This window comes from Bubalus bubalis, chromosome 12 (genome assembly GCF_019923935.1).
Source record: "Bubalus bubalis isolate 160015118507 breed Murrah chromosome 12, NDDB_SH_1, whole genome shotgun sequence".
NCBI classification, from domain to species: Eukaryota; Metazoa; Chordata; class Mammalia; order Artiodactyla; family Bovidae; genus Bubalus; species Bubalus bubalis.
In genome coordinates this window covers 11980018-11996501 of record NC_059168.1, presented here as the reverse complement: position 1 = coordinate 11996501, position 16484 = coordinate 11980018, and the positions used below count along the sequence as shown (strand labels likewise).

The 16484-nt window shown below is 36.4% G+C and overlaps 1 protein-coding gene across 5 annotated transcripts in view; it reads right to left on the bottom strand.

Annotated features, from left to right (window-relative positions):
• The window catches only part of EXOC6B (exocyst complex component 6B), a 723334-nt gene that overhangs the window by 191208 nt on the left and 515642 nt on the right, over nt 1-16484 (bottom strand). For all 5 annotated transcript variants that reach the window (XM_045162201.1, XM_045162198.1, XM_045162202.1 and 2 more), the window contains one exon: nt 1827-1968. In XM_045162201.1, coding sequence (XP_045018136.1) covers nt 1827-1968 — 142 coding nt within the window. The remainder of the gene's footprint in view (nt 1-1826; nt 1969-16484) is intronic.

The window sequence follows — 16484 nt, the reverse complement described above, 5'->3', positions numbered from 1 at the left end:
GCTAAGCCTCTCAGAGTTTTACACCACACATGGCAACTTAGTTTTTGATCAAAGATGCAAGGGATCTCCAATGCATATTTCTAGAGCTATTTCTCTAAACAACTCCTTGCTCTATGGTACCTTGGTCCATAAACCTAAGCTAAGGTGTCTCAACAGTTCTATATGCCAATCTCTGGGTATTTTCCTATGTAAAACACAGCTTTTTATAGGGGTTCTACTTTTCTGTGCTGTGTCTGGATAGTGCCCTTAGACAGAAAACAAGAGCAAATGTCAAGGTTACCTTGTGCACTTCCCCTTTGAAGGATCATAGTCATGTGCTGTCTGCTGTCTAATGCATGAAAAAGGTTGCTTCATACAGTTAATCCAGTTTTAGAGCTGTTTATGGCAAAAGGGTGACTTTGATAGCTGTTACACCATGATGCTGGAACTGGAAGTCTTATTTAATTAACTAAAAATAGCATAGCCTTAATTTCCAGCCATCAAAAGTCAACCAAGAGGTGGAAATTCCCTGGCAGTCCAGTGGTCAGGACTCCACACTTCCAGTGCAGGGAACCCAGGTGCAATACCTGGTTGGAGAACTAAGATCCTGTGGTTGTGTGGTACATTAAAAAAAAAAAATGTCCACCAAAGGAAACCAATAAGCAGTAGAAAAATAAAAAGGTGAGGCAGAAGTATTAGTACACTTACGTAATTTTTCACTATTTTAATTTTTCTAGAAACAGAAGTTTCCAGAAGTCATATCATTTTAGTTCATTTTCATTTCTCACCGATGGCACAGTGAACACTACAACACTTTTCATCCCTTCCTTCTTTGCTAACCAAAGCCTGATTTCATGTTTAATTCCAAGTAGATGATTCATGATAAATGAACTATGTCAGGAATGATGCTCCTCTTTCACTCTGCCAGATACTCAATCCCCCAGCCTCCCTGAGAGCTGGAGGTGATCATACAACTATATATATATATATATATTTTGCATTTAATGAATAATTTATTTATTTATGAAACTAGATTAGAATCTGGACTGTGATAAATCTACTAATTACACACGAAAATAAGACTCATTCACTTCTTCAGTATTATACAACTATATTTTGATCAACGAGGCATACAGGAAAGTTTGTTAAGGGTTTACTGAAAAGATTTTAATTTTTTAAATAAAAAAGACTAGGTGATCTTGGCACCTTTTTTGTCCATTGAATGTGAGTCCTTTCTGACTATAATATAGATGAGGAGGAAAATTCTATATTCCTAAGTGTGACACAGGAGAGGGAACAAAAGAGCCCTGGGTCCTTGATGACATCACTGAACAACTAAATTAGTACAGCAACCCACTGTCTCTGAGAAAATCAAAACCTACTTAACTACTCTGTCTAAGGTTTTCTGTTTCTACCTGTCATAGAAAGCATTTCTGACTGATAAATGTATACTCCATTTATTCTTTAGACTAAGAAGAGTTTGCACATAAGATGAAAAAATAATTTTAAATTACAAGATAAAAAGCAAATGGTTGAGAACTGCATTCTTTTGAAATCTATGAACTAATCAGGTTTCCTTTGCTGTGTATGAAATGCATGTCTGCCTTGTATTCCCCCTAGACTTCCATGCGGCCAGAGGTCTTTTTCCTATATGTGGGCCTATGCACTTTTGGGTGTTCAAATTAGCTTGCTGACAGACTCTTACTTTTAGACCTACAAATTATTTCTGTCACTTAGATATTTTTTGACTCCATTAGGACCAAAACCCCACAGACCTAAAACTTTTTTCCTGCAGAAGTGAGTAGGCAGGTAAAACAAATAAACAAAGAGATGGTTTACTGTCTTACGTTCACATTCTCTGACATCCAAGTTGAATTGCTGTAATGCTCCCAAGGTGAGCTGCCTTACTTCAGCTTCCAGCAAAAGTTGCATCAAAGATGTGGCTAAATGCTTGCAAGCTGACATACATGCTGTCTGGGCCACCTTTCCCTGAAATACAAGAAAGCAAATCATAAGGTTGATGGATTAAAATGAAATTCCAACAAAAATTAAAATAATTTATTTTTCAATTAGGAATTTCTTTAAAGGTTTTCTCCATCATGATAACCCTTCCTTTCAAATAATTTTGAAATTAATAGCACCTGATGGCAAACATCTTAAATATTAGTTCCATCACCATTAGTCATGTCACTATAATACTCAGCTAAAATTCATAAATCCCAGCTCTTCATTCACAAAATGTTTTTTCCCCTAAATAAACAATAGATAAACAATACTCAAAATCTTAATTAAACTGAGAAGGAATGTTTCCAGAGAGAATAAATTTCAGCAATCCCTTCAAAACTACTGTAGTTCTTGAAGAGCAAATGAAAACAATTTCCTAACTTATCTAGAAACCAAAGTGTTTACTACTTTATGATTTAACACATATAAAATGAAAAGAATGGTTAAAAACAAAAGAGTTTTCTGAAAAAATTAATAAAAGGGTAAATTTTCTCAAAAAATAAGCACTGAAGTTTATGAGCACACACTCTAAGCTAATTTTTAAAACACTGATATCAAAATCAGTAATTTGCTATTTCTTTGAAAGATTCATTTTTACACTAGTGAATTATATTTTAGTCCCAGGTCTGAGTTATACAGTATGGAGGACATATCCATTTCTTCCCCAGATGAATATTCATTTTATTTCTGCTATTTATCATCTGGTCTGAAAAGCCTGATAAGTTTTTAAAGTCTGACTCTTTATATTACTCAGTGGATCCTTCTTTTTTGAAATAATGAAGTATTTCAGTCATACAGAAAAATATATATAATTTTATGACAAGCACACATATCCACTAAACATTAGAAATATAGTCAACAGCCCTATGCTGCTGCTGCTGCTAAGTCGCTTCAGTCGTGTCCGACTCTGTGTGATCCCATAGACAGCAGCCCACGAGGCTGCCCCGACCCTGGGATTCTCCAGGCAAGAACACTGGAGTGGGTTGCCATTTCCTTCTCCAATGAATGAAAGTGAAAAGTGAAATTGAAGTCTCTCAGTCATGTCCGACTCTTAGCGACCCCATGGACTGCAGCCTACCAGGCTCCTCCATCCATGGGATTTTCCAGGCAAGAGCACTGGAGTGGGGTGCTGGTGCCTTCTCCCAACAGCCCTATATGGCCTCCTTAAATCATTTTCTTCCCTCTCCCCAGAGGTGACCATTTCTTGTGTTAAGTATACCATTTGTATTATAAAAACACTATATGACAAGTATATGATAAAAAACAACATCTTATTTTATGTATTTGGAACTTTCTATTACTACACAGGATATCCTTCTACAACTTGCTCTCAGTGTTATGAATGTGAATTTTTTTTTAATGAAATACATGTGGTTGTAGTTTATTCCTTTAATTATTCCACAGTATCCCATTTTAGGACTATACCATAATTCATTTGTCCATTCTTCTGTTGTTGATGGTTTATGTTTTGTTTTTTTTTTTTTTCCTTTTCCTATTATGCCAGATTCTGACTATAGTTTTCATATGTGTGTGTATATATATATATATATATATTTTTTTTTTTTTCCACATGTTTCTCTGGGCCAGGGCCGTCTACAAAAGTTGTTGCTGTTGTCTAGCCGCTAAATTACGTCTGACTCTTTTGCGACCTCATGGACTACAGCCCTCCAGACTTCTCTGTCCATGGGATTTCCCAAGCAAGAATACTGGAGTGGGTTGCCATTTCCTTCTCCAGGGGATCTTCAGAACCCAGAGACTGAACCCCTTTCTATTGGCAGGCAGATTCTTTACCACTGAGTCACCAGGGAAGCCCTTTTACAAAAGTAGCAGGCTTTAAATTGAACAAATAGAACAAACAATACCAGAATGAAGTTTTAAATTTGCATGCCTTTTTATATACTTCAGATAATTCCTTTAAGGTTATTTCTTGAATCTACTAGAATGAGAATGATTCATAATGTACATGTGTATATATGAAGAGGAACACGGATAGAAGCCAGATTTCCAAATACCTAACTATAAATAGCTCTGCCTACGGTATGTTCTGATTTACAATGTTCCTAGATATTCCTGAGTGTCACTTAGTTGCATAATCACCAGCATGAGTACTATAACATTTTTTCCACAATTAAATAAGAGATATTTTATGATTTGTATGTCTGGCTTCTATCTTTGAGAAAGTAAAAAAAAAAAAGAAATGTTATAAATTTTATTTGATTGAAAACTATTTTATAGAATAAAAAATAACTAATAAACAGTGAAATTACACATTCTAAAAATGTTCCTCCTCTAGATGGTTCTGTTTGTATGTTCTGAAGACCCATACTCTGTAGGTGATTTAGACAACAAATGGAAATACTTAAGTTAGGGAATAGAGACCAAGTCAGAATGAGGCAATGGAAGCATAAAGTAGCCTAAAGAGAAAAGTCACAAAAAGAAATCCACATTAAATGGCATGTTGGAAACCTAGAACAGGTGCCACCAAGAAGCCATATAATTCAACACAGTTGTTAGGCTATGTCCCATGTGAATACTCAGAGGCAGCAGATCAAAGCTGTGAGAAGCCCTATGGCTTTTCAACAATGAGAGTGGGAGTGCAGTGAAGCAATTAGGAAAGACTAAAATGTAAGTCCAGAGATAACACTGAAGGCAGAGAAAAGGGAAAGACACTCTGTCTTAGGCAGCTGACATCTTATGTTATTTCACTTAATTCTCTCAATCACCCCAAGAAGTTGGCATTATTCTTTCTTATAGATGAATAAACCTCACCTCTCTGTGAGGTTAAGAAATTTAGACAAACTCATACAGCTATTTGTTACTTCTACCCAATCCTAAATCTGTATCTTTCCAGTAAATCATTACCTAAAAAGCAACAGTAAATCTTACATTGTCTTCTACTGGAACAGTTGGGCAGAAACAGGTTCAGATAATAACAGGGTTGACAGGTTATCCAAGACATAAAAACTAAGTCCAAACAGGTAGGACAGTAGTAGCTCAGGAGCCAACTCTTCAGATTCTGCGTATCTGCTGGGGCATGCTTTTTAACTTAAAGTCCAAAATAATAATCTAGGCCAAGATTGATATTTAAAGGTCCTGACAAACTGAACAAGGAGATGTTGTAAAAATTAAACAGCTAAAAGTCCAATTAAGCTGGAGTCTGAGAAGATAACATTTGAAAAGCTTGTTTCGAGCAGTCAAAACAGATTGCCAAGGAGAAGCAAAATTGACCTAATAAAATTAAAATAAGATAGCTCACAATCAGAAAGACCAAGGTTTGAATTTTTATCTCCATCACTTTTTATTTATCTCAAAATATTAAATAGCTTATCAACTTTAGCATTAATAAGAAACAAATCTATCAGTTTATATCAATAGAGCCAAAGGCACTTATACTTGACCATATGCTATATACTACCTTAACATACTGAATTACTTAACTGTCCTCCAATCACTTTCCACCCCATTTCCTCCCACTCAAGCTAATTCTTTATTTCCAAACATAGTGATAATTGCAGAAATGTATATTTTCATTGTTAAACATTTTTCTAATTCTAGAAAGCATTTTGGAGCTTTGCTAATTCACAGTCTAACTATTCATTCTCCCATTTCCCTTTTTACTTCTGGTTACCACAGCATCCATAGGTTTTCTAAGAAAGGATAAACAGAAACTCAGGCAATAATAATCAAAGCATTAAGCAATAAAAATTGGTGCTTTCACCCTCTTCATTAAGTAATCTGTTTATGAAGTAGATTCTTTCTAGGGATGAACCACCAAACTCTAGGACCAGGATAAGAATCTGGAACATAAAAAAACTTAATCTGACCAAAACTGCCTTTGGATACCCCCAGGAACACTTTCAAATCACAACCTAGATAATCACAACTAGGTTATATCTTATGAGGCTATGATACTCTTAGTGTACAGAGACTACACATGAATAGAAATAGAATGTCAGAGAAGATGAAAAATGACCTAAGCATTATCATCATATTCTGAATATATGAGTAACCTGGGATTCAGGGAGATTTGAGTCACGCAGTCTTATAAAAAGCTCTATAGGCAACATCATACTGCCTCTTGATGCACCTACAATATTTCCGTATTCCAAGAGAGTCAATAAATATCAACTAAATGAACTGAAAGTAAATTACCAAAGGACTTAAATAGTTCATATTACTTATCAATTCATTTAAAATACCTTTTTTAAAAAAAAGTTTTGGGAAACCAAGAAAAGTACCATGGTGAAAATTCATATTGTAAATTCAAAGTCAGGCTTATTACTATAGTGAGGACCCTCACTGGGCATAAGTTAAGATCTGTGATAATACATTTTTGATTTTCACCATGGAGCTCTTTAGTAACCACATCAACCCACTTCCTTCACAAATATATGCAGATTCACATCATCTAATTTGAATTATTCCATCTACCTCCTATTCTCTATTTACAGTCTCCCTTGTACCATAAAACTTTGCACTAAATGATTTACTGCAGTGTCATTTCATGCATCTACATTTCCTTGACATTTATGTGATTTGCAAGGAAAGACACTATGGCATTTAAAACTTTGGTGTATCTAAATGAAGCAATAGTTCTAGACTGCAAAGTAGGTACACACTGCCGTCCAACTCTATGCTTTGGGGCTGTCTCATTCTCTTCTACAAAAAGGGAGATGCCATCCACTGTTTCATACATAGATATAACTAAATGCAACTAAGAAAGATACATAGGAATCTCACATATTTCAAATAAATACAGAAAGCTTAGTATTCATAACTTTCAATTACTATGTACTTCAATTATACAATACTTGGTGCTATGTCATAGTAGTAAAAACGAGTAGAGGTGAACAGTTTAGAGAAAGCATCATCACCCACAGTATCACCACAAACCCCACCACCATCACCAGAGCAGCTGCTTCCATATGTTGAGCACTGACTATGTGCCAAGTGTTTTGAAAATAGTTTCTCATGTAATTCTCACCAGAACCCCATGAGGTATTTAACCCTCTCGTTATAGATAAGGGTAGAGAAGTTAAGCCATATGAAAATACCTTGTGAGTTGTGGACCAAAGATGTGAATTCAGCCTTGTCAAACTCCAAAGGCTCTTATCATTTGATTCTGCCTCCCAGTCAAAGTCCTTGTGATACTTACTATATTGTCTTTCTGTAGTTTTGAGACTGTTGGTAAGGGAATGAAGAGGACAAGAAGAAAACTTTTTTTTTCTCCCTTCTCCATCTAAGAAAGCATCCACAGAACACTGGATTCACAGATGTTTAGAACGAATCCCAACCACAGCTCTCTGTCAACCTACTGGGATCAGATCTGACCTCCGGATCATCAAGAATCTTAACTATATGACTTTAAGTGGTCAAAGCCAAATTTCTCTCTGTGGATAATCTTAAGTTTCAAAGTAAGGAAAGAAGGCGAGGAACTATTCTATGAAAGAGCTGTCTTTTCACACCAACTTTCTTCTCTGCTCTCTGAGTAACACTCCATTGCTTACAGTATAATGTGTCAAATTTTATCTTTCTCTAGTTATTTAAAGAGTTATTTCACTGTGAAAGAGAAAAGTTCAGACACAGAAACTGTTCTAGCAAGGCAAGTAAGAACTACTGAGAGAGAAGTAAATCCACCCTATACACTGCTCATTCTTTCTGTGTACCCGTGCCTCTAATTCCTTAACCTTCTGCCCTGACCACGACTGTAGACAGTTTCTTCCGGCTGTCCTTTCTTCACTGAACAAGCATGTTGTCTTGTTTCCTTTTCCTCAGTATCCCATAGACACGGGTATGGCTGCTTCATTCGCAGAGCACTACACTTCCCATTTACTTAGAATGGATATTCTAAAAGCCACATTCAGAGAGCAGAGTTCTGGATCATCCCATATGTTCCTGTTATCTGGGACCCATGTTTTGAACTTTGTTTCCTATGTGCTGCAGAAACCCCATGGCAAAGTCTTTATATCTAAACCATCTTAAAAATCACATAGCCTGTCCAAGTAGTTTTTCCTACAACTGTATCCATGTCTTAGGAAGGATTATAATCCTATTTAAAGAGCAATCTCAAATTCAATTAGAGAATCTATATAAATATCCACTCATCAAAAGATTCACAAAGCCCTATTTTAGATAAACAAATATTCCCTAACAACTAAAGAAAATTAAGCCCAAGGGTGATAGTTAAAATATCCTAGGCAAGGTATGTGGTGTTATTTGATGACATTAGTAGAGTCTACAATGAGATGGTGAACCTCTAGTAAATCAAAAATAAGAAAAACACAACACAAAGTAAATAAGGGGAAATAATCCCTAATCAATTTCTCATGAAAAAAATTAATAAGTTCAAATGAAAAAGCAGAGTCAAAAGAAAACTAGGATGTAGATGGAAGGAGGTGTCAGAGGAGGGATGTAATAGATGCCATAAACCTGGTTCTCAGACTCATCCACCTGATTCACTCTTATTCTCAGTCATTTTTTAAGAAACACAAGAAACTGTTTAAAAATACTTTTCGCTACCCATGGTTTTATTGAGGTATGATCACAAACAGTACATATGGAGATCTTAAGAATATACAGCTTGATGACCTTTGTTATTCAGTCACTCAGTTGTGTCTGACTCTTTGCAACCCCACTGACTGCAGCACACCAAGCTTCCCTGTCCATCCCCAACTCCCAGAGCTTGCACAAACTCATGCCCATCGAGTTGGTGATGCCATCCAACCATCTCATCCTCTGTCCTTCCCTTCTCCTCCTGCCCTCAATCTTTCCCAGCATCAGGGTCTTTTCAAATGAGTCAGCTCTTCGCATCAGGTGGCCAAAGTATTGGAGTTTCAGCTTCAACATCAGTCCTTCCAATGAACACCCAGGCCTGATCTCCTTTAGGATGGACTGGTTGGATCTCCTTGCAGTCCAAGGGACTCTCAAGAGTTTTCTACAACACCACAGTTCAAAAGCATCAATTCTTTGGTGCTCAGCTTTCTTTATAGTCCAACTTTCACATCCATACATGACTACTGGAAAAACCATAGCCTTGACTAGACGGACCTTTGTTGACAAAGTAATGTCTCTGTTTTTTAATATGCTGTCTAGGTTCATAACTTTCCTTCCAAGGAGTAAGTGTCTTTGAATTTCATGGCTGCAGTCACCATCTGCAGTGATTTTGGAGTCCAAAAAGATAAAGTCTGACACTGTTTCCCCATCTATTTGCCATGAAGTGATGGGACTGGATGTCATGATCTTAGTTGTCTGAATGTTGAGCTTTAAGCCAACTTTTTCACTCTCCTCTTTCACTTTCATCAAGAGGCTTTTTAGTTCCTCTTCACTTTCTGCCATAAGGGTGTTGTCATCTGCATGTCTGAGGTTATTTATATTTCTCCCAGCAATCTTGATTCCAGCTTGTGCTTCCTCTAGTCCAGCCTTTCTCATGATGTACTTTGCTATAAGTTAAATAAGCAGGGTGACAATAAACAGCCTTGATGTACTCCTTTTCCTATTTGGAACCAGTCTGTTGTTCCATGTCCAGTTTTAACTGTTGCTTCCTGACCTGCACATGTTTCTCAAAAGGCAGATCAGGTGGTCTGGTATCCCCATCTCTTTCAGAATTTTCCACAGTTTATTGTGATCTGCACAGTCAAAGGGTTTGGCATGGTCAATAAAGCAGAAATAGGTATTTTCCTGGAACTTTCTTGCTTTTTTGATGGTCCAGAGGATGTTGGCAATTTGATTTCCTTTAGGATTGACTGATTTGACCTCTTTGCAGTCCAAGGGACTCTCAAGAGTCTTCTCCAACACCACAGTTCAAAGCATCAATTCTTCGATGCTTAGTCTTCTTTATGGTACAATTCTTACATCCATACATGACTACTGGAAAAATCATAGTTCTGACTATACGGAACTTTGTCAGCAAAGTAATGTTTCTGCTTTTGAATATGCCGTCTAGGTTTGTCATAGCTTTCCTTCCAAGGAGCAAACATCTTTTTAATTTCATGGCTGCAGTCACCTTCTAAGTGATTTGGGAGCCCAAGGAAATAAAGTCTGTCACTGTTTCCATTTATGACCTTTATATGTAAAATCCTCTAAAACTGACATTCAGATCAAGATGTGAAATATTTCCACAAAACGTGAAAGTTCTTCATCCCCCTTTCAAATCAGTAGATCCACTGACACCATGACATAACTTTTCTAAAGCCCATAGATATGTTTTGCCTGTTTCTTGAACTTCATTCATTAAAAAAAGAAAAGAAAAACCTTACAGGTATGAATAAATCACAATTTGTTTATTCATTTTTCTTATTGATACCAATTTGGTTTATTTCTAGGTAGGCACTATTATGAATTATCTTTTAAAATATTGCTATGATTTATGTCAAGGAGTGTTCTTTTTTTTTTTTTTAAGATTTATTTACTTATTTATACTTGGCCTTACTTGGTCTTCATGGCTATGCATGCGCTTTCTCTAGCTGTGGGGGCTACTCTTTGTTGCAGTGCTTGGGCTTCTCACTGCAGTGGCTTCTCTTACTGTGGAGCATAGGCTCTAGGGCGCATGGGCTTCAGCAGTTGTGAAATGAGGGCTTAGTAGTTGTGGCTTGTGGGCTTTAGAGCACCGGTTCAGTTCTTGTGGCACACAGGATTAGTTGCTCCGTGGCATGTGGGATCTTCCCCGAGTAGGGATCGAACTTGTGCCCCCTACATTGGCAGGTGGATTCTTAACCACTGGACCATCAGGGAAGCCCCGTGAACAGTCTTTCAAATGGAACTATTTGTTTTCCTTGGAAAACTATCTAGGAGTGAAGCTGCTGAATCATAGTTTGTTAGTTGCTAAATCACTTCAGTCGTGTCCGACTCTGTGTGACCCCATAGACGGCAGCCCACCAGGCTCCCCCGTCCCTGGGATTCTCCAAGCAAGAACACTGGAGTAGGCTGCCATTTCCTTCTCCAATGCATGAAAGTGAAAAGTGAAAGTGAAGTCGCTCAGTCGTGTCCGACTCTTCGCGACCCCATGGACTGCAGCCCACCAGCATCCTCCGTCCATGGGATTTTCCAGGCAAGAGTACTGGAGAGGGGTGCTATCGCTTTCTCCGAGTTTGTTGGTAGTATGCTTAATTTTATTAGAAACTGTCAAAGTTCTTCAGAGTGATTGTATTATTTCATTCTCCTACCAGCTATGTATTGAGAGTTGTTCTGTATCTTCTTTGACACTTGGTATTATAAGTCTTTTTAATTCCTATTTTACCAGCATATAGTGGCATCTTATTGCAGTTTCAATCTTCAGTCCCTTGTGAGTAAGTCTATTAAAGCATATTTTCGTGGGCCTATTGCGCAAATGTATATCCTCTTTTGTAAAGTACCAGTTAAGTTGATTGTCCACACTGGGGGTAGGTGAAAGTGTGAACTAACATTTCCTTAGAGATTTGTACAAGGTCTTTGTATTTTCTGGATGACTGATTTGTTACAAGTACTGAAAATATTCTCACATGTTCTTTGGCTTGCCATTTTGCTTTCTTAATGGTGTTGTGTTTTTTTTTTTGATGATCAGAAATGTAAGATTTTGATAAAGTATTAACTTTTCTTTTTATGGCTAATACCCTTTATGACTTGTCTAAGAAATCTTTGCTTAAGTCAAAGTCTTGAAGATAGTCTCATACATTTTTTAGACAATTTACTATATTAGCTTTCACATTTAGCTGTATAATCCATCTTAATTAATAGTGTGGGGTAGATGTCAGTACTAATTTTCTTGTCAATTCAAATACTGGATTGCTTGAACACATCTATTGAGAAGACTCATCTTCCTCCCACTGCATAGGCACCTTTGTTGAAAATCAAGTGACCACTACATGTGGGTCTATTTTGAGACTCCCTATTCAGGTCCATTGATCTTTTTGTCTATCTTTATGCCAATACTTCACTGTCTTTAACAGCCCAAACTTTAGAGTAGATATAGAAATCAGGCAGCATAAAGTTCTCCAAACATTATTCTTCTTTTTCATGATAGTCTTTATTTTAGGTCCTTTTAATTTTCATATAAATCTTGAAATCAGCTTGTTAACACGTATACTCAATTTCCTCTAGATTGGTATAGCTAGTATGATTTTACATGAATGCAAGAAATATTAATTTATTACATATAATGGATGGCTTAGAGCATTAAGGCTTAATTCTCACTCAGAAGCCTGGACAAGAACTGCCACAGATTAGTAATGGGAGGACTGACATTTTAACAATATTGCATCCATAAACATAGTATATGCTTCCACTTAGTTAGATTTTTAATTTTGCTAATAATGTTTTGCAGTTTTGAGTGTATAAGTTTTGTACATATTTTGCCTATTACAAAGTACTTCCAGTTTTTTGATGCTATTTAATTATATTGATTTTTAGTGTTAGATTCTAATTATTTCATTATTAGTACCTAGAAATAGAATTGTTTTGCATAGTGACTTTGTACTCTATGATCTTGCTAAACTATTAGTTCTAATATCCTTTTTTGTAGATCTCTTAGGATTTTCTATATAGACAACAGTGGGCATTTTTTTTGTTGTTGTTGTTGTTGGTTTTATGCGCTGCAAATCTTTGATTTTGAGACTTGATTTTTTTTCACTTTGTGTACTGTGTATTTGGTAATGCAGAAATTTTAATTTTTTTTTAATTTTATTTTATTTTTAAACTTTACATAATTGTATTAGTTTTGCCAAATATCAAAATGAATCTGCCACACGTATACATGTGTTCCCCATCCTGAACCCTCCTCCTTCCTCCCTCCCCATTCCATCCCTCTGGGTCATCCCAGTGCACCAGCCCCAAGCATCCAGTATCATGCATCTAACCTGGACTGGCAACTCATTTCATACATGATATTTTACATGTTTCAATGCCATTCTCCCAAATCTTCCCACCCTCTCCCTCTCTCACAGAGTCCATAAGACTGTTCTATACATCAGTGTCTCTTTTGCTGTCTCGTACACAGGGTTATTGTTACCATCTTTCTAAATTCCATATATATGCGTTAGTATACTGTATTGGTGTTTTTCTTTCTGGCTTACTTCACTCTGTATAATAGGCTCCAGTTTCATCCACCTCATTAGAACTGATTCAAATGTATTCTTTTTAATGGCTGAGTAATACTCCATTGTGTATATGTACCACAGCTTTCTTATCCATTCATCTGCTGATGGACATCTAGGTTGCTTCCATGTCCTGGCTATTATAAACAGTGCTGCGATGAACACTGGGGTACACGTGTCTCTTTTTTATGTAGTCCAATTTGTGAGTCTTTCTCTTGTGGTTTCCTTATTATTTCAATAAATATATTGTAAGAATAAAAAGATAGTGTGATCTTTTAAAAAAAGAAAAAAGCTTAATTTTCCCCTGTTTTAAGTAATATGCTTTTTATTTCTTTTACTTGCCATATTGCACTTACTAGTTCCAACAGGATACTATATTGAAATGGTAAGAGCAAACATACCCTGCCTTGTTCCAATCTTGCTTTTTTCAGTCTTTTGCCATTAACTAAAATATTAGCAGTAAGTTTTTCATAGATACCCTTTTTCAGATTAGAAAAGACTAGATTAGTCTACCGAAAGTCTCTTTTTCATGAAAGTGTATTCAATTAAATGCTTCCTCTGCATCTATTGAGATGATCACATGTACACACAGACACACACATACACACACACTGAATGAGCTTATTTCTAATAAAGAAATTTAATTTGTATTTAAAAATCTTTCTGTTGAAGAAATTAAACCAATTCTAAACAAAATCTTTCACAAAATAGATGGGGGGAAATATTTATAAACTTATTTATGAAATCAACATTACTCAGAAAAATAAATGGCAAAGACAAAACAAAAACAGAAAACTATAGAACAGTATCTCACATAAAGACACACAAAATTTAATATAATAATAAAAAATCAAGTCCAGCCTTTATATTAAAAAAAAAAGATGATGCACTATAGCTATATAAATGTGTCTGTTACTGATTTCCAATTTATTTCTGTTGTGGATGGCAAAATAGTCATATGATTTTACTCCTTTTGAATTTATTGAGACTTGTTTTATGGTCCAGAATATGCTCTCGCTTAGTGAATGCTCTGTTTACTGGAACTATAAATGCCAATTTAGTCAAATTATTTGATACTGCTGTTCAGGTCTTCAATATCCTTACTGATATTATCTTTACTTGTTTTATCAATTACTGAAGGAGTGTTCATGGTTCATGTATTGCTGAAGCCTGGCTTGGAGAATTTTGACCATTACTTTACTAGCGTGTGAGATGCATGCAATTGTGCGGTAGTTTGAGCATTCTCTGGCATTGCCTTTTTTTTAGGACTGGAATGAAACTGACCTTTTCCAGGCCTTTTGGCCACTGCTGAGTTTTCCACATTTGCTGGCATATTGAGTGCAGCACTTTCACAGCATCATCTTTCAGGATTTGAAATAGCTCAACTGGAATGCCATCACCTCCACTAGCTTTGTTCATAGTGATGCTTTCTAAGGCCAACTTAACTTCACATTCCAGGGTGTCTGGGTCTAGGTGAGTGATCACAACATCGTGATTATCTTGGTTGTGAATTATCTGAATATTTTTATGAATCTATTTAACTCCTTTTTTGGCTTATTAGCTACTGCTCCTTGTTTTATATATGTAGTGTTACTTCAGGGTTTATAATATGCATCTTTAACCTTTTACAGTCTCTCTTCTTTATGAATTTCTTTAAAGAGCGTTGACTTTTGTTGAAGCAAACAGTTCCATTTTTTTTCTTTCACTTTGCAATTTGGAGGTTTGTTGGCATACAAACTTATGTAGGGATTAGAAATCATCTTTTCTCCAGTTACCTTGTTGTGAGTGTGTGCTCAGTCCTGTCTTCTCTTTGTGACCCCCTGAACTGTAGCCCCGCCAGGCTCTTCTGTCCATGGATTTTCCAAGCAAGAATACTGGAGTGGGTTGCCATTCCCTTCTCCGGGGGATCTTTCCAGCCCAGGGATCGAACCTGTGTTCTTCTGTGTCTCCTGCACTGGCAGGTAGATTCTTTATCACTGAGTCACCTGGGAAGCCCCTGCCAAACATTGCTCTGGTCCTAATGGTGAGATGAGGTCTCAGGTTTTCAATGCTTAAGACAAGCTGTGGTTAAACTTTAGAGTCTATACTCTTCTGGAAGTTCTACTTTTCCATCTTACAAGTAGGAACTTGACCATTTCCCTTCCTTATGTGAATTCTGGCAATTGTGCTCAGCTTCTGTGCCCCAGAAGTTGTTTTTGCCTAACCTCATGGATTTTTTTCACCCTATGCATGAACACTTAATATTTAGCCAAAGCCTCTGGGGATTCCAATACCTATTGATCTCCAAAAATCTGTGGACTGATACAATTCTTCAGATACAGAAAATGCTTAAGCATTATTTAAGTAGTGCTTCTGTACCATTTTCATTCTCCTCTCCTTCTGACACTCCAAAGACATACAGATTATACCTTTCAACTATGTTGCATCTCTCTTTTATGCTCCTGACCAGTTTTAAAATTTAAAAATTTATTTTTTTCTATATGTGTTTAAGTTTACTTTTTTTAAAAAAATTAATATTAGATCTCTGAGTTTACAAATCTTGACTTCTACTTTGTTGAGTCTGTTGTTAAACCCATTTAATGCATTGTAAAAACTTCACCTAATGAGTTCTTCATTACAGATTTTGTATTTTGCTATATATTAGAATACAGGCTTCCCAAGGGCTCATTGGTAAAGAATCTACCTATAATTCAGGATATAGGGGTTCGATCCCTGTGTCAGGAAGGTCCCCTGGAGAAGGGCATGGGTGACCCACTCCAGTATTCTTGCCTCAGAATACCCTGGCAGGTTACAGTCCAGGTTGCCACCCTGGGGTCGCAAAGAGCTGCATATGACTGAAATGACTGAGCATGGTACAGCATACTAGAATACACACTTGCTTTTTAATATCTGTACAAAGAATGTATAATCTTTTTTTCTTTGCCTTGGTATTTTGTCCATTCGTTCCTCTTTAACATATTAATCATAGTTACTGTGAAATCATTGTTTTCTAGCATAAATATCTGGATTATCTAATAATCTGCTTCTATTGACTGTTTCAAGTTTTGATTAAGGTTCAGTTTTTTCCGCTTATTATCCTGTTAAGAAATTTTGTTTCATATGGCAAATAAGATGCTATAGAGGCTCTAGATTATCTTACCTTCCTAAATAGAATTTTAAGTTTTGTTTAGGCAGGCAGTTAAATTATTAGTGGATCATCTTGATATAGTCAGGCTTGTTTTAAAAATTACAGTGATTTTTCCCTTATACTTAGGACCTTGTCCGTAACCCCTTCAAACGACTTTACAGATATTTAAACTCCACAGGACTGGAAAAAGTCAGTTTTTATTCCAATTCCAAAGAAAGGCAATGCCAAAGAGTAGTCAAACTAGTGCACAATTGCACTCATCTCACATGCTAGCAAAGTGAAAGTGAAAGTGAAGTGAAGTGAAATCG